The 18,310-nt window shown below is 53.3% G+C and overlaps 1 protein-coding gene across 3 annotated transcripts in view; it reads left to right on the top strand.

Moving 5' to 3' along the window:
- CAND2 (cullin associated and neddylation dissociated 2 (putative)) overlaps positions 1-18,310 on the top strand; it is a 36,887-nt gene that overhangs the window by 11,825 nt on the left and 6,752 nt on the right. For 2 of the 3 annotated variants that reach the window (XM_030801997.1, XM_030801998.1), the window contains 10 exons: positions 675-798; positions 2,525-2,790; positions 5,263-5,368; positions 5,519-5,661; positions 7,410-7,702; positions 8,061-8,202; positions 8,572-10,074; positions 12,262-12,357; positions 15,161-15,330; positions 17,133-17,297. In XM_030801997.1, coding sequence (XP_030657857.1) covers positions 675-798; positions 2,525-2,790; positions 5,263-5,368; positions 5,519-5,661; positions 7,410-7,702; positions 8,061-8,202; positions 8,572-10,074; positions 12,262-12,357; positions 15,161-15,330; positions 17,133-17,297 — 3,008 coding nt within the window. Of the gene's footprint in view, positions 1-674; positions 799-851; positions 2,146-2,524; positions 2,791-5,262; positions 5,369-5,518; positions 5,662-7,409; positions 7,703-8,060; positions 8,203-8,571; positions 10,075-12,261; positions 12,358-15,160; positions 15,331-17,132; positions 17,298-18,310 lie in introns of those variants that run through there. The other variant, XM_030801999.1, reaches the window with a different exon arrangement.

Below are 18,310 nucleotides of genomic sequence, written 5' to 3'. Positions count from 1 at the left end.
AAACACCGAGGCTCAGAGAGTTGAGGAGACATACCTGAGGTCACTCAGCTAGTAAGCAGGGCAGAGAATTCAGGCCCAGCTCATTTTAAGTTCATGGTTCTGTGTCAGTTAGGAATGCTTTTAGCTCAAGTGATGAAATCTAACTAACGGCAGTTTAAAGAAATCAGGGGTGGTTTTTCCTCACATGGCAATCCTGGAGGAATCAGCCACTCCATTTTTGTAGCAGTTCATTTAGTGGCTCAATACTGATAGGGTTCAGGTCTTGCCCCATGTCCCCTCCCTTTATAGGGAAAGCACACGTTTTCCCAGAAGCCCCCAGAAGACTTCCACTTACATCTCACTGGCAAGAGCTGGATCACCCAGCCACTCCCAGCAGCAAGGGAGGCAGGAAAGGAAGTGTTTAACTTTCCCTGCTTCCCTAGTGGACTGGGGAAAGGAAGAAGGGCTTCGGTGTGTGTAAGTCACCCAGAAGCTCGGCCATCGGCTCTGCAGCTCCCCTAGCTGTCTCCTTTACTTTGGCTAGACTCTGGGTCAAACCTGGGACCTCTGGAGCCCTGGTAAGATTCCCGAGGATGTGGGCTTAGGAACACAGCCAGAGTAGAGGTAGACTAGTGGTGGAGGCTGCTTTTCCCCCAGGCCAGGGCCTCACTGTGCCCACCTTGTGCCCTGTGCAGGCTCTGGGCTGGCCACCAACGTGTGCCGGAAGATCACAGGCCAGCTCACCAGTGCCATTGCCCAGCAGGAGGATGTGGCTGTGCAGCTGGAAGCCCTGGACATCCTCTCTGACATGCTGAGCAGGTGTGGGAGGCCACCCTGGGTATTGAGGAAGAGCGGGTAAAAGGGGACAGGGAGGGACTCAAATCACAGAGCTAGCATCTACTGCACACCAGGCCCTGTGCTCAGGGCTCCTTAATCATCCCAGCAGCCTCGTAAAGGATAACTCAATTGTCACAATTTTACAGGCTCTGAGAGGTGATGTGGTCACGGTCAGTAAAACCTCCCATGACTTGAACACCTGCTCTGGCCAGAAAAATGTCAGGTGCTGGCCTCGTGTTGGGAACATGGGGCTAGATCAGTCCTGGTTGTTCTAGGGAGGAGTTCACAGACATGTATAAAACTGTGAATGGAGTAAGCACAACAGTAAGGATAAGAGCAGGGCTGATAGGAGCTCAGAGGAGCCCCCAGCCCAGCTGGGAGTGAGGAGCCTTCTAAAAGAGGGTGCTGCTAGAGCTGAGCCTTCAAGGAGGGGCAGGACTTAGCTGAGTTTGGGCAGGTATAAAGAAGATGCTGGAGGGGAGACTGCCCCCAGTCCAGAAGGCAGAGACAGGGGAAGACTTGGGGTCCCAGAGTCTGCCAGGGGTCGTGGGGCAGCCTGTAATGTGGAGAGGTGGGTATGGAGAGATAAGGTGGAGGGCTGGTCAGGAGCCATGGGGCGGGGGTGAGTATTTGTGTGTTCTACTCTGATCTTTCTGCAGTGGAGAGTAGGTGGGAGGGGATTGAACGGGCAGGGGACTGGTTAAGAGGCTGCTATAGGGAAAGCAATTCGGGTTGTATTCAGGAGGTAGACTCCACAGGACTTGGAGTGGGCAGGGGAGGCAGGGACTGGAGTCTGACCCCTAGGGTTCTGCTTTTAGTAATTGGCGGGGGCAGATGGAGGTGCTGTGATGGGGTGCACTCCGGGAACCAGGAGCAGGTGCGTGGGGAGGAAGGTGATGGATTCAAGCTGGGGCATGTTGAACTTGAGTCTCCTGGGAGGCACTCACTCAACCACACACTCCATGAGGGCAGGTCCCGGGATCAGTCTGTCTTGTTCACCCTGGCTTCCAGCACAGTCCCTGTCACTTAGCAGGTGAACAGACGAACAAATGAAACCTAGGAGAGGGGGTTGGGTAGGACATAGAAATAAGGGAGGGTAAGGTCAGTGTGTTTCTGTAAAGTGAGAAAGAAAAGGTCTCAGGATGTTTACAGGACAGAAAATGCACGGGCCTCGTTTGAAGGTGTGGATAGAAGCTGCTGAGGCAGGCAGGGGCTGTGCTGTGTGCGCAGAAACCATTCTCTGGTGTTGCCTCTTGTCTTGAGCCCAGAGTTCAGCGTCTCCAAAGGCACTAGGGAGCCATAGAAGGAGTTAAGCAGAGGAGTGACCAGGTGAGAAGTAGATTTTATACTGCTTTGGTCTCAGCGAGGAGGATGGACAGAAGGGGATGGTATTGAGGCAAGGCCTAGACTTCCAAGAAATAGGGACAGCCTTACTAGATCCCCCATGCTTTCCCCTATCAGGTCTTCTCCCTAGGCTGGGAGCCAGGCTTTGCACTGCTGGGAAGTCCCTTTCTGTCTCCGCTTTCTCTCATGTAACAAAAGTAATTAAAATAATTCCTCCTCACAGTTGCAGGGCACCTCTTTTGCAAGGGCCATTGAGTTGCCATAATCCTGGGAAGGAGGCCGGGAGAGAATGGGGAGAGGGGCGGAGCCTGGCCCAGGCTGCCCGCGGAGTGCGACCGGCCTGATGCCCCCTCGTGCTCCCCAGGCTGGGTGCCCCGCTGGGCGCCTTCCACGCCAGTCTCCTGCACTGTCTGCTGCCACAGCTGAGCAGCCCGCGCCTGGCGGTGCGCAAGCGGGCGGTCGGAGCGCTTGGCCACCTGGCGGCCGCCTGCAGCACCGACCTCTTCGTCGAGCTCGCTGACCACCTACTGGACCGGCTGCCCGGCCCGCGGATGCCCACCAGCCCGGCTGCCATCCGCACCCTGATCCAATGTTTGGGCAGCGTCGGCCGCCAGGCCGGCCACCGCCTCGGTAAGGGGGCGGGGAGGGGCGGGGCCTGGGCTGGCATTGTGGGCGGAGCTTAGGGTGAGCCAATGACTCGGTAAAGGGGTGGAGCTTGGGCCACCGTGCAGCCGGGGCCTGAGGGTGGGATGTCTTCCTTGGTAGGGAGGATGGGGTGGGGCCTGAGGCGGGCCGCCGCCTCAGCCGGTGCGGCTGAAGCCCCTGAAACGCAGAGGTTGGGGCCGGACAGGGCTTGAGAGGCGCAGGGCGGGCCCTGAGCTCGACAAACCACCCGGCCTGAGCCCCTGCTGAGTGCAGATGGTTCAGAGAAGGGGATTGGATCAATCACTTCTGAGACCTGGAGGCTGGCTGGTAATTACAATTTTAAGTCATGCCACTAAACTGTTAGACTATGTTCTCTTCTCCCACTTTGACAAAGATACCTTAGTAACAGCTCGTGAGCCAAGTTTGAATTTTTAAGAAACAACGTGCATACAATAAACCGCACTATTTAAAGTGTGCAATTCAGTGTGTTTTGACCTTTGTGTATATCCGTGAAGCCTCTCCATCACCCCCAAAAGCTTCCTTGTGTCCGTTTGCAGTCCAGCTCTCTGCCTTGTCCAGGAAGCCACTGATCTGCTTTCTGTCACTATAGATTAGTTTTTTAGAAATGGAAAGCTGCAATCAGGTTTGAATGTATCCTCAGACACCTTGGAGTTCTGACTATACCAAGACAGTTTGGATAGAATTGGCCTATGGTCAGCCCCTCCCAACCCCTGGCTCTCTCACTGCAAAGGGCCTTGCAGGCACACGGGGGGCTGGACAACCCCAGCTGACATGGCCACACCCTGTCCCATTTCTCCCAAACAGCAGCCAGCCCTCAGCCATCCTTGGTTGCATGGACCTAGGAAAGAGGCCTGTGCAGGCTCAGACAAGGGGTCAGGATCCATTGGGCAGGAAACTCGGGTCCCCAGATACCCAGACAGAATGGAGTCTAGGAGTGTTGGGGGTCTCTAGGTCAGCATGTCTCTTCTTATGCTGTGGGGAAGGGTATGGCTGGAGAAGGGCATGAGTGGAGTGCTCTAAAGCCTGGAGACCAGGCAGGAACCCCTCTTGCCTGGTCTATTAGGGCAGTACCTGCCTCCCTTTCTCCTATCCAGGGACTTAAACCTAGTGAAGGAAATTAGGCCAGGACATGAATAATGGTTTTGATAACAGATGCTACTTATCGAGTGCCTGCTCGTGCAGAATCTGGACTAAGCTTTTTTATTTATTTATTTTTTTGAGACGGAGTCTCACTCGTTGCCCAGGCTGGAGTGCAATGGTGCAGTCTCGGCTCACCGCAACCTCTGCCTCCCGGATTCAAGCGATTCTCCTGTCTCAGCCTCCTGAGTAGCTGGCACTACAGGCGCACGCTACCATACCCAGCTAATTTTTGTATTTTTAGTAGAGACGGGGTTTCACTATGTTGGTTGGCCAGGTTGGTCTTGAACCCCTGGCCTTGTGATCCCATGATCTGCCCGCCTTGGCCTCCCAAAGTTCTGGGATTACAGGGGTGAGCCACTGTACCCAGCCTTGGACTAAGTTTTTTTAACGTCTTTTTTTTTTTTTAAGACTGAGTCTTGTGTCTCGCTCTGTTGCCCAGGCTGGAGTGCAGTGGCATGATCTCTGCTCACTGTAACCTTCACCTCCCAGGTTCAGGCAGTTCTGCCTCAGCCTCCCAAGTAGCTGGGATTACAGGGGTGCACCGTCATGCGCAGCTAATTTTTGTATCTTTAGTAGAGATGGAGTTTCACCATGTTGGCCAAGCTGGTCTTGAACTCCTGACCTCAGATGATCCGTCTGCCTGGGCCTCCCAAAGTGCTGGGATTACAGGTGTGAGCCACCATGCCCGGCCTAAGCTGTTTATCTTTTTTTTTTTTTTTTGAGATAGAGTCTCGCTCTGTCCCCCAGGCTGGAGTACAGTGATGCTCTCTTGTCTCACTGCAACCTCCACCTTCTAGGTTCAAGCAATTCTCCTGCCTCAGCCTCCTGAATAGCTGGGACTACAGGTGTGTGCCACTGTGCCCGGCTAATTTTTGTATTTTTAGTAGAGACGGGGTTTCGTCATGTTAGCCAGGATGGTTTCGATCTCCTGACCTTGTGATCCTCTTTCCTTGGACTCCCAAAATGCTGGGATTACAGGCGTGAGCCACCGCGCCTGGCCTAAGCTATTTATCTTTATATAATTTATCTTCACAAAATCTCTGCCCAGGAGGCATTGTTACCCTTGTTATGAAGATCAGCTGACTAAGGTCAAAGAAATGTTGTGACCTGCCCAAGGTCCCATAGCAGTTGGGTGGCAGAGTCAGGGCTAGAACCCACATTTGCTTGACTATGAAACCTCTGAGTTGAATCTGCAGTGGTCAGGGCTGCAGGTGTAGAGATAGGCTGAGTGCTGTGGGTTGGGGGAACTCCGGGAGAGTGTCTGGCTTGGGTTCAGTGACCCACCTGGCCCTGCAGGGGCTCACCTGGACCGCCTGGTGCCCCTGGTGGAGGATTTCTGCAACCTGGATGATGATGAGCTCCGGGAGTCCTGCCTCCAGGCTTTTGAGGCCTTCTTGAGGAAGTATGTATGGTGGGGTTGCCTGGGGATTCCTTTGGGAAGTTGGTGGGGATGCTGGCCCAAAGCAGTAAAATGTCAGGACTCCCATTGGGCCCTGCCCCCAACTCTTGTCCTGGCTGGATCCAGCAAAGCATTCCTCATCCTGCCCCACAGGTGCCCCAAGGAAATGGGCCCTCACGTGCCCAACGTGACCAGCCTCTGCCTCCAGTACATAAAACACGACCCCAACTACAACTACGGCAGTGATGAGGATGAGGAGCAGATGGAGACAGAGGATAGTGAATTCAGTGAGCAAGGTTGGTGGACAGCCCATCGTTGGGGTTGGAGGGTGGAGGTGAGCACAGCCTTCCTGGGATCCCCCAACCAAAGACAGCGGTCACATTTGGTGCCCCTGTCCTGATGCCAGCTCTTCCTCAAGCTCCAGTCCCACCTGCTGTGACTGCACAGACCACAGTAATCATAGTAGTCATTGCTGTCATTTATTGAGCATCTACTGGTCGTATTCCTCACAATAACCCTAAAAAACATATTATTACCCCCATGTTTCAGACAAGGACACATACTGAGAAGACAGTGGCTTGAGATAACACAACTAGGAACTGGCATAGCTGGGCCTTAGAGCCAGGTCTGTCAGACTCCCCCACCTCTGCACTGCCACCGTGTACCCTTTTATGAATGGCTTTCAGGAGATAATGTCTTTAACCCAGCAGAGGGAAGCTTCGATGGTGGAATGGCAGGCACTGGCAGGGGAGCAAGACGTCTTAATGGGGGTGGACTTCATAGCTTCTTTCCTCCTATGCCTGTGGTCCTGTCTGTCATTCAGACAGATTTCCAGGGCAGAGATGCCCCTAGGCCTGAAGGCAGGGCATAGATGGAGACGATGGATTTAGAGCCTGATGGGGTACTTGGAACAAGATGGGATGGTAAATGAGATTGGACAGGCATGTGGGGGCCTTGAATGCCAAGCCAGGGAGGTGGGACACTTGTCAGTAATCGAGAGCTAAGGATGTGTGTTCGCGGGTGGCCTACTGTGGGGATGACAGTGGTCCATTAGAGGGGATGGCTGCTGAGCTGCCCGGTGGCCGTGGCCCACTGTGGCTGTCCAGACACCACCCTGTGGGTCCAAGTGGTCCACAGAGTAGTATGGGCAAGGCCATGCTGGGCTCTGAGCCTGTGCCTTGGGGCACTCCCAGGCAAGACTGTTCCCCTCTGAGCCTCCTATGTGCCTCTGCAGGTGATAGGGCTGGGCCTTGTGGGCCTGAATCTCAGCTCTGCTGTTCCTCGCTGTGTGCCCTGAGAGTCTCACCTCCTCTGAGCCTTAGTCTTGTCATCTGTAAAATGGGGCTTGGCAGTACCTTCACTTTTGAGGTGATGGTAAAGACTGCACAAGTCTTTGACTTTCAGGGAGACTGTCAGGTAGAAAGCCACAAAAACCCAGCATTTCCTCTTTATTAGTCCTGCCTGGAAGCCTTTGGAATAAGGACCCTTGAGAGGCAGAGATCAGGGGAGAGAAGAGGCCAAAGGGAGGCTCTGTCCCTTCTCCCTTCTGGAGTCCCAGTAAACGAAACATCACATAGCCAAACCTGATGCCAAAAGATGAGTTTTGTGCCCCAAACTGATTCTCCAAGTCTACATGAAGACTTGGAAGTCTGTTTTTGCCCTGGTACAGTCCAGACAATTAAGGGTCTGGAGGCAGAGGGAGGACCCTAGTTTAACTCCAAGTATTTCCTTAACTTGGGGCAAGCCACTTCCTCTCTCTAAACCCCAGTTTCCTCATCTCTATAATGGGGAAATAATCCCTATCTCAAAAGGTCATCATGAAGCTAAAATAAGATTATGGGTTTGACATGCTTAGCCCCATCCGTAGCACACAGCAGATGCCCATTAAAAGGTAGGGAATGTTCCCTATAGGGTATCTATAAATGCTGATCATCAAAAGGTGAAGCACAGTGCCCGGCTCTCTCTCCTCCCCATCCCTTCTCCCCCGAGCCACAGACCTGTCCTGAGAGATGAGGGTTCCACGTGTGTCTTGTTCCTGCCCCAGAGAGTGAAGACGAGTACAGCGATGATGATGACATGAGCTGGAAGGTGCGCCGGGCAGCTGCCAAGTGCATCGCAGCCTTGATCAGCTCGCGGCCTGACCTGCTGCCCGATTTCCACTGCACCCTGGCACCTGTGCTCATCCGCCGCTTCAAAGAACGCGAGGAGAACGTCAAGGCTGACGTCTTCACTGCTTACATCGTGCTGCTGCGGCAAACACGGCCCCCGAAGGGATGGCTGGAGGCCATGGAGGAACCCACCCAGACCGGCAGCAACCTCCATATGCTACGTGGACAGGTGGGCGTGCCTTCACCTCCACCCCTACCCCCGATTTGCCTACCCAGCCACTCACCGTTAGTGTCCCTGGACTTGGAAACTCACCTGGGGAGAACATCCAGCCGTGGAAGGGAAGGGAACTTGAGCAAGTTGCTTGGTCTCTCTGTACCTGTAAAATGGATGCAGGAAATTTGCCTACACTCCAAGGGTCTGTGTGCGGTCACCAAAAGCCTGGCACAGAGTGAAGGACGAGTGCTTGGGAGATACCTTGATGCCGACATCCTCCCTGGGGATGTGTCTGGCAAAGCCTCCTGGTAGTGGGCAGGTGGGGAGGTTTCTTGGGTGGTCCCTGACCTTGACTTCCCCCTCCTGCCCACAGGTGCCCCTTGTGGTCAAGGCCCTGCAGCGGCAGCTTAAAGATCGGAGCGTCAGAGCCCGCCAGGGATGCTTCAGCCTCCTCACTGAGCTGGCGGGTGTCCTCCCCGGCAGCCTGGCCGAGCATATGCCTGTGCTGGTATCAGGTAGGCTGGACTGCAAGCAGGTATCTGCTGTTCTGGGCCACTTCCAGAACCCAGACCCCACCCCTAGGTTGAGCCCCCAATTCCTGAGAGAGTCTGGGACCCAGTCCCAGGCTCAGTCCCTGGTCAAGAGTCTTCAGTGGCCTCCCACTACCAGCAGTGAGAACAAGGCTGGTTCCAGTGAGTTCCCTGGACATGTTTCCCTCAGCCCTGGCCACTGGTTAGTGCTGACTTCTTGGAAACTTCTGCAGAAGAGTTTAGGTGCTTCAGTCCAGCTCAGGCACCTGTAGGTACCCCAGCCTTGCTTCCAGGGAGGGCCGTGTTACATCAGAGGCAGTGGGTGGCCTCATAATCTTTGCATTCACCCTGCAGGCATCATCTTCTCGCTGGCCGACCGCTCCAGCTCCTCCACCATCCGGATGGATGCCCTGGCCTTCTTGCAGGGGCTGCTGGGCACCGAACCAGCTGAGGCCTTCCACCCACATTTGCCTACCCTCCTGCCATCTGTGATGGCCTGTGTGGCTGACCCTTTCTACAAGATTGCAGCCGAGGCCCTGGTGGTGCTGCAGGAGCTGGTGCGGGCCCTGTGGCCGCTGGACAGGCCTCGGATGCTGGATCCTCAGCCATATGTTGGAGAGATGTCTGCGGTCACCCTGGCGCGACTCCGTGCCACTGACCTGGACCAGGAGGTGAAGGAGCGGGCCATTTCCTGCATGGGCCACCTTGTAGGCCACCTGGGTGACCGGCTTGGGGATGACCTGGAGCCCACGTTACTGCTCCTCCTGGACCGCCTGCGGAATGAGATCACCCGGCTGCCTGCCGTCAAGGCGCTTACGCTGGTGGCCGTATCCCCACTACAGCTTGACCTACAGCCCATCCTGGCCGAGGCACTGCCCATTCTGGCCTCATTCCTGCGGAAGAACCAGCGGGCTTTGCGACTGGCCACACTGGCAGCCCTGGACGCCCTGGCCCAGAGCCAGGGCCTCAGCCTCCCACCATCTGCCTTGCAGGCTGTGCTGGCTGAGCTGCCTGCCCTGGTCAACGAGAGTGACATGCATGTGGCCCACCTGGCTGTGGACTTCCTTGCCACAGTGACCCAGGCCCAGCCAGCCTCTTTGGTGGAGGTCAGTGGCCCTGTGCTCTCAGAGCTGCTGCGGCTGCTACGTTCGCCCCTGTTGCCAGCCGGGGTTCTGGCAGCTGCTGAAGGCTTCTTGCAGGCCCTGGTGGGGACCCGTCCCCCGTGTGTGGACTATGCCAAACTCATCAGCCTGCTCACTGCGCCTGTTTATGAGCAGGCTGTGGATGGTGGGCCTGGCCTGCACAAGCAGGTGTTCCACTCATTGGCCCGGTGTGTGGCAGCCCTCTCAACTGCCTGTCCCCAAGAGGCGGCAAGCACAGCCAACCGCCTGGTCTGCGATGCCAGGTCGCCCCACTCCAGCACGGGGGTCAAGGTCCTGGCATTCTTGTCGCTGGCTGAGGTGGGTCAGGTGGCTGGGCCAGGCCCCCAGCGGGAGCTAAAGGCAGTGCTCCTGGAAGCTTTGGGGTCACCCAGTGAGGATGTGAGGGCTGCAGCCTCGTATGCACTGGGCCGCGTGGGTGCTGGCAGCCTGCCCGACTTCCTGCCCTTCCTGCTGGAGCAGATCGAGGCTGAGCCCCGACGACAGTACCTGCTGCTGCACTCACTCAGGGAGGCCCTGGGGGCCGCCCAGCCTGACAGCCTGAAGCCCTACGCCGAGGACATCTGGGCCCTGCTGTTCCAGCGCTGCGAGGGCGCTGAGGAGGGCACCCGGGGGGTGGTGGCCGAGTGTATTGGGAAGCTGGTCCTTGTGAACCCTTCGTTCCTTCTGCCCCGCTTGCGGAAGCAGCTTGCTGCAGGTAGGCACACAGGTGTGGGCAAGGCAGCCCACCTCGGAGGTGGGCAGTTTGCCACTGAGCATCCAGGCAGCTGGGGCAGAGTGAGCTATTACAGGTCACTGGGTACAAGAATCACGGTATGCGACAGAGGCAAGGAAGCTACAGAGGAACACACGGTGACACCTGAGACTTAAAGGCTTCCTCCTATGGGACTGTGGGATAGAAGGGACAGAGTCCTTGATAGGTCCCTACAACAAATACACTTAAAAATCTCATGATGTTGGCTAGGCATGGTGGCACTTGTCTGTAATCTCAGCACTTTGGGAGGCTGAGGTGGGTGGATCACTTGAGCCTAGGAGTTTGAGACCAGCCTGGGCAACATGGTGAGACCCTGCCTCTACCAAAAAAAAAAAAAAAAACCTCATGATGCCAACTTCATAATCCTTGATGTGGACAGTAGCTTAGTGCTCCACACAGAGGTCAACAAAAACAGTTTTCTCAGTAGCCGTAGACTGCAGCCTGCAGAGGGTCAGCTCTTTTCGGCTAGCCTGAGCCAAGAGCAGATGTCAGTATAGACGGGGACAGGATGACATGCCCCTGAGGCTTGGAGAGGGCTGGGCAAGAACCAGGAGGGGCAGGTGTTTTGGCTTGTCATGTTTTGGTACACCAGGTATCTTAGCTTCAGGAGGTGGAAAGCAGGCAGGTAGGGTTGTCGGGCTCCTAGGAAAGTCAGAGTCCCCAGAATGAAAGGCCAATGGGCTTCGAGCTGGCCAGCTGGCCCCTTACAGAACCAGTGGATGCTCTGGTTGACAGAATGCAGGTACAGTGTTTGGTAAGCTATGTGGTACCTACAGTAATTAATACTGAGTAAATCGAGAGCTGCTGTTGTTACTATGTAAGTGATTTCAGTTAAGGCCGCCTTGGGTTGCTGGGTTCATAAGAAGCAGTTGTCTGGCCTCATATGACTGTGGATGGAAGAACACTGTTGAGGACACTGTCTATCACATCACACAAAGAACCTTGAGAGACGAGTCTCTTAAGATGCGGAGGAGCCCTGCTTTGCCTAAACACCTATTTGTTTCTGTCCCACGTGCACTGTTGAACCAGCCACCCGGTCACATTTCCTTTTTACCACCAACTGCTGGGAAGCTTAGAGCCAGATGAGTGGCCTGGGACTTCCTCACCGATGCTCTCTGTACATCTTCCTGCTAGTCTCCTTCTCACCTCCCTGCGTTCAGTCGTCCTTGACCTTGTTGTTCTTGTTTTCAGTTCACTTAATCTTACTCTCTTGTGCCTGTCTTCATCAGCCACCCTAAATCTTCCTGGGAGCCAGTCAGGCTGGCAAGAGAAGAGGTAAAAGCTGAAAGTCTGAATTCAGTAACTCTTCCATTCATTCATGCCTTAGCACCAAATGGTAAACTTTTCCTCAAGTCCGAATGTAAAGCATGTGGGTTTGGAAACACCTTAGCCCATTCACTGCATTGTGCTGGGGGTTGGGCGGGGGACAAAGGGGGCGAGCCACTGAGGAGAGATTCAGAGGCAGGTGGAGCATCCACCCATTTGTTTCCTTCATTAAGGGAATGTACTTCCCCTCTTTATTGGGCTTCTGTACTCAGAAAGCAAGCAGCAAAGCACAAGTAAGCGAGCTCTCCGTGACCGAGCCTGGAGGTGATCCGAGTTCTGTTAGGCCCCTCTGACCGCCAGCCAGAACGCAGGCCCAGGAAGAGGGGCCCAGCCAGGAATTCTGGATCTGCTGTGTGGCCTTAGACATGAACTTAACCTCTCTGAGTCTCTCCTTGTGTCAAAGAGTTTATTTTTATTGGTGATTTTATTGGTTCTTTTAATACTATTTTATTATTAATAGGATCATTGTTAGAACTAATTGAGATAACATGTCTGAAAAATCCCAAGGCCTGAGGGAAGGTCTTTGTTGGAGCAGTTCCTGTCTTGGTTATTGGTTCCCTGTTTGCAGCCTGTGGTGTGGTTACCTGAGCACTGGCAGTCCTACTGTTTCAGCTGCAGCAGGAAGAATTGAGGGGAGATTCAAGGCTGCCAAGGGAAATGGTAGAATCCACTTTCCTAGAGATGGGGAGGGGGTACAGCTCTGTCTTCCAGGGAAGCAGGGGGAGGAGCCTCAGCACCTTCTGATCTGTGAGCATACAGGATTGGCCCCTGCCCCTCACTAACTCACCTCTTCTTGTCCTGCAGGTCGGCCACACACCCGGAGCACCGTCATCACAGCGGTCAAGTTCCTCATCTCGGACCAGCCCCATCCCATTGACCCCCTCCTAAAGAGCTTCATCGGTGAGCACCCCCGTCCTGCCCCCCAGCCTTGTTCAGTGCCCCCACCCAGTCCCTGAGCTTGGGCTGATGTTTCCTACCCAATAGCCAAGGGCAGTGGGAGACCCGGGAGGTGTGCCCATGATGGGCAGCAGGGCCTGACCCTCCAGTTAAAAGGCCTGGGTTCACATCCCTGCCTTCCTACTGCCACTCAATCATGGGTGGGCCTGGCATGCCCATCACACCTCTGAGCCTCGCTTTCCTCATCTGTCAAATGGGCGTGAGAAACTCTTATCTGCATCTTCTAGAGTTGTCCTGGAGGCCCATAGGCAACTGAGGGAAAAGATGCTTCATAAACACACAGACTCTTGGGAATGGAAAACCACCAGCCTCTCACATGCCTTAGCTTTTGTGGGCCCCAAAGTGGGGCAGGGAAGAGCGTTCCCCCACTGCCCCACTGCCCCGCCCGCCCACTAGATCACCCTCTGTCTGAGGGGCCTTCTGGCCTGAGGAGCCCAAGCAGCCTTCACTGGGAGGAGAGGAACTGAGACCTCCCTGTGGGGCTCGGCAGGACCACTGGGTTTTTCCTAGGAAGGCAGAGCCCTCACCCCTTCAGAACTTGGAGCCTGCAGCCTCTCACTGGGCCACACTGGAGTCTCAGCCCACATCTAGGCAGGGCAGCTCAGTAGAGAGAGGTTTTGGAGCTCACCTGCCTCAGGTTTGAATCCTGGCCCTGCCATTCCTTGGCTGTGTGAGTGTGGACAACTCTTCTCATCCTCAGCTATAAAATGGGGGTACTGGGCCAAGTGCAGTGGCTCACACCTGTAATCCCAGCACTTTGGGAGGCCGAGGCAGGCGGATCACAAGGTCAGGAGATCAAGATCATCCTGGCTAACACGGTGAAACCTCGTCTCTGCTAAAAATACAAAAAAATTGGCCGGGCATGCTGATGGGCGCCTGTAGTCCCAGCTACTCAGGAGGCTGAGGCAGGAGAATGGTGTGAACCTGGGAGGCGGAGCTTGCAGTGAGCCGAGATTGCGCCACTGCACTCCAGCCTGGGCCACAGAGCGAGACTCCATCTCAAAAATAAAAAATAAATAAATAAAAGCCGGGTGTGGTGGCACATGCCTATGATCCCAGCTACCTGGGAGGCTGAGGCATGAGAATCACTTGAACCCGGGAGATGGAGGTTGCAATGAGCTGAGATCATGCCACTGTACTCCATCCTGGGCGACAGAGCGAGACTGTCTTTTGACTCAAAAAAATAATACATAAATGCAGTTTTTTGCATTTTGGTTTTATTTTTAGGGATTCCCCCATCCTTGATTTTATTTCTTTATTAAGTATATAAAATATTAACAATTCTAAAATGTTTAAACTATAATGGCTGGGCGTAGTGGCTCATGCCTGTAATCCCAGCACTTTGGGAGGCTGAGGCAGGAGGATCACTTGAGTCCAGGAGTTCAAGACTAGCCTGGGCAACATAGTGAAACCCCCATCTCTAAAAAAAATTTCTTTTTCCAAACCAACATGGCACATGTATACCCATGTAACAAACCAGCACGTTGTGCACATATACCCTAGAACTTTAATAAAAAAATATTTTTTAAGTTTAAACTCTATATCATAGTCCATTTTCTGCTACTATAACAGAATACTACAGATTGGGTAATTTATAAAGAAGAGAAATTTATTCCTCACAGTTGTGGAGACTGGGAGGTTCAAGAACATGGCACCAGCATCTGGTGAGGGCCATCCCATGGTGGAAAGAAGGGCAGAAGTGAGCATGGGAGGCAGAGAGACGAGAGGGAGGCTGAGCTTCTCCTTTAACAGGAGCTCCCTCCCATGATCACTGACCCACTGCTGTAGTGATGGCATTAATCCATGCATCAGGGTTTCACCCTCATGACCTAATCACCTCTCAATACTATTACCATGGCAATTAAGTTTCAACATGAGTTTTGGCGGGGACATTCAAATCATAGCACTGTACAAGTCTGGGTGCAGTGGCTCATGCCTATAATCTCAGCACTTTGGGTGGCCAAGGTGGGTGGATCACTTGAGGTCAGGAGTTTGAGACCAGCCTGGCCAACATGGTGAAACCCTGTCTCTACTAAAAATACAAAAATTAGCCGGGCATGGTGGTGTGTGCCTGTAATCCCAGGTACTTGGGAGGCTGAGGCAGGAGAATTGCTTGAACCTGAGAGGTGGAGGTTGCAGTGTGCCGAGATCACGCCACTGCACTCCAGCCTGGGCAACAGAGTGAGACTATCTCAACAACAAAACAAAACAAAAATCATGGCACTGTACAAAAAGGAGTATCCTGAGAAGTGCTGGCGACTCTATATAAGTTTCTTGACCTCTCTGATCTTTAAGAGCCTCACCTGTTATATCAAGTTAACATTCACAGAGTCCATGCTGTGTGCCAGGCTCTCTGCTATGTGCTTTTAATGCATTACCACATTAAAAAAATTCTTTTTTTTTTCAAGATAATGCTGAGGCACCATATTTTAAAATTCTAAAAACAGTCCTATAGCATAGGTTCTGTTATGACTCCCATTTTACAGATGAGGACATTGAGGCTCTCCAAGGTCCCACAGTTAATTGGTAGAGCTGGAATGGAAGCCATGTCAGCCTCGAGCCCACATTCTTATCTGGCCTTTGAAGGGTTATTTGTGCCTGGCACGAAGTAGATGCTCACCACACCCAGCTTACCCCCATTCAGCCAGTTCTGCACATGCACAGTAACCAGATGGCCGGGGTGGTGAGGGTGGTGACTTTGTGCTTTGGCTGTGCATCCCCCACACCCCTCATGTTCTTCTGCCAGGAGAGTTCATGGAGAGCCTGCAGGACCCAGACCTGAACGTGCGCCGTGCGACTCTGGCTTTCTTCAACTCAGCTGTGCACAACAAGCCCTCGCTAGTCCGGGACCTGCTGGATGACATCCTGCCCCTCCTCTACCAGGAGACAAAGATCCGGCGGGACCTCATCCGAGAGGTGTGGGGCAGAGCTGGGGACCCAGGGGAAGCTGGGGTGATGCCACCTCTCATGCCTCACTGTTAGGGCATTATTATCTCATCAGAGCAGGTGCTGGGGACACATGGCCTGGGTCAAGTCCTGCCCTGACTCCAAGCTGTGGGACCCCAGCCAGGGCAACCTGATCCTCTGTGAGCCTCAGTTGCTCCTCGTGAGCACATGAGGGTGCTAATTGTGTCTGCGTCGTGGGGTTGCTGCCAACAATTCAGTGAGTGAGGTCCTGTAAGTGTTTAGAACCACCGCAGGCACATAGCCAGCGCTCAGTAAATGTTGATGTTTGGCAGGTGTTGACTGAGCATCTGCACTGAGCCCAAGTGCCAGGACTCAGAGTTGGACCTGATTGGGTTTCTGCCACCAAGGAGCTCATCATGGCCCCCTAAAGGACAGAGATGCCCACTCTGCTGATTACAGACAGTCCCATTCTTACAATGGTTCAACTTTACAATGGTGCAAAAGCAGTAACGTTCAGCAGGCTCCTCACCTTATGATGGGATTGCCTCTGGAAACCAACTTACGATGGACCTATTGTGATGTAATCCCATCATACACCAAGGAGCAGCTGCGTTGAACTTAGAGCCCACCTGGTAAAGTAAGGATTCAAGGGGCAGAGGTTAAAGGTGATTTAATAAGTTTCAGCTGTGGAATACTAGCAGCATTGAGGCCTTTTAAGCTGGGCTTTGAAGGGTGAAAAGGTGTTTACCATTAAAACAGGGCTTCATAGTTGAAAGCTTCAGAAAGACCTGGGTGTCTTTTTTGTTGTTTTTTTGAGACAGGGTCTTGCTGTGTCACGTAGGCTGGAGTGCAGTGGCACAATCACAGCTCACTGCAGCCTCGACCTCCTGGGCTCAAGCGATCCTCCCACCTCAGCCTCCTGAGTAGCTGGGACTACAGGCGTGTACCACCACACCCAGCTAATTTTTTGTAATTTTTTGTAGAGATGGGGTTTTGCCATGTTGCCCAGATTGGTCTCAAATTCCTCCTGCCTCGGCCTCTCAAAGTGCTGGGAGGACAGCCATCATGCCCAGCCTACCTGGGTTTTAAATTCCAGTTCAGCCAGTTACAAGCAGTGTATCCTTAATTAACCTGTCCAGCTCAGTTAATTAACCTGCCCAACTCAGTTTCCTCATCTGTTAAATGGGATCAGTAATATTTACTTTTTTTTTTTTTTTTTTTTGAGATGGAGTCTCGCTGTGTCACCTAGGCTGGAGTGCAGTGGCGCGATCTCAGCTCACTGCAACCTCCGCCTCCCTGGTTCAAGCGATTCTCCTGCCTCAGCCACCCAAGTAGCGGGGACTACAGGCACGTGCCACCACGCCCGGCTACTTTTTTGTATTTTTAGTAGAGGTGAAGTTTCACCGTGTTAGCCAGGATGGCCTCAATCTCCTGACTTCATGATCTGCCCGCCTTGGCCTCCCAAAGTGCTGGGATTACAGGCGTGAATCACCGTGCCCGGCCAGTAACATTTACTTCTGATGGCATTTGTGATGCTTGAATAAACGTCATCTGTCAAGCACTCAGCACAGTGCCTGACACTCAGACAGTGCCTGCTCAGTAGATTGTAAGAATAATTGTTCTTATTGCCACTGTTATCACTTGGGGGAAAGGACACTGCAGGCTGAGCAAAGGCATGGAGACCTCAGAGTATAAGGCATGATTTGGGGCCGGCATGGAGTGTGGAATAGAGATGTGGGGTTTGTAGCAGAAACTAGAAGAGGTGTCCTTACACCCTGGGGCCATATCACCAACCTTCATCCCTCCTGCAGGTGGAGATGGGGCCCTTTAAACATACAGTGGACGATGGGCTGGACGTGCGGAAGGCGGCCTTTGAGTGCATGTATTCACTGCTTGAGAGCTGCCTGGGCCAGCTGGATATCTGTGAGTTCCTGAACCATGTGGAGGACGGGCTGAAGGACCACTACGACATCCGGGTAAAACCAAGCCCCCTGCCAGATCTGTGTGCCCCTGTACAAAGGGATAGTCGGGCACCACTGGGGCCATGCTTGTTTGTCCTTGCTCCCTACTCCAGGCACCCAATGAAAATAGCTGCATTGTTGTTTTCTGATAAGAAAAGGAACCTGTGTCTCAAACACCTTTGGTGGGAGTCTACACTGGGCAGGCTCTTTGGAGGATGGTTTCGCAGCAACCAGAAAAAAAAAATTGTCCAGGTGTGGTGGCTCATCCCTGTAATCCCAGCACTTTGGGAGGCTGAGGTAGGAGGATGGCTTGAGCCCAGGAGGTTGAGGCTGCAGTGAAACATGATCGCACCACTGCACTCCAACCTGGACAAGAGAGCGAGACCCTGTCTCAAAAAAAAAAAAAATTCCCAGACGAAATTTTTGACCCAGCAGGGCACTTTCAGCTGTGCAACACTAGCAGCATTGAGGAGCGAGCTACATCTCTTCATATTGTGACCTGAAAGAGCTCCAAGCCCCAGTGTTGAGTGGCAAGAGCTAGTTCCAGAAGTTAGGGCCATTTTCTTACCAGATGGAGTGAGTCTGGGGTTGGTGGAGCAGTGGGGAGACTTTGGTTTCTTCAATTTATATCTTTCTCTATCATTTTTTTAAATGTTAAAGTTTATTCACATATATAACAGAAATCATTTAATTGTGGTGAAATATTAATAATACAAGTTACTATCTTCAGTAACTTACTATCTGCAGGTGAAGATTTTTTTTTTTTTTTTCAAGATGGAGTCTCGCTCTCTTGTCCAGGCTGCAGTGCAGTGGCGCGATCTCGGCTCACTGCAAGCTCCGCCTCTGGGGTTCACGCCATTCTCCTGCCTCAGCCTCCTGAGTAGCTGGGACTACAGGCGCCCGCCACCATGCCCGGCTAATTTTTTGTATTTTTAGTAGAGACGGGGTTTCACCGTGTTAGCCAGAATGGTCACAATCTCCTGACCTCATGATCCGCCCACCTCGGCCTCCCAAAGTGCTGGGATTAC

The sequence above is a fragment of the Nomascus leucogenys genome, chromosome 21 (assembly GCF_006542625.1).
Source record: "Nomascus leucogenys isolate Asia chromosome 21, Asia_NLE_v1, whole genome shotgun sequence".
In the NCBI taxonomy this organism is placed as follows: domain Eukaryota; kingdom Metazoa; phylum Chordata; class Mammalia; order Primates; family Hylobatidae; genus Nomascus; species Nomascus leucogenys.
Note: the sequence above shows the minus strand (reverse complement) of the source record. Positions and strands in the feature narration are given on the sequence as shown.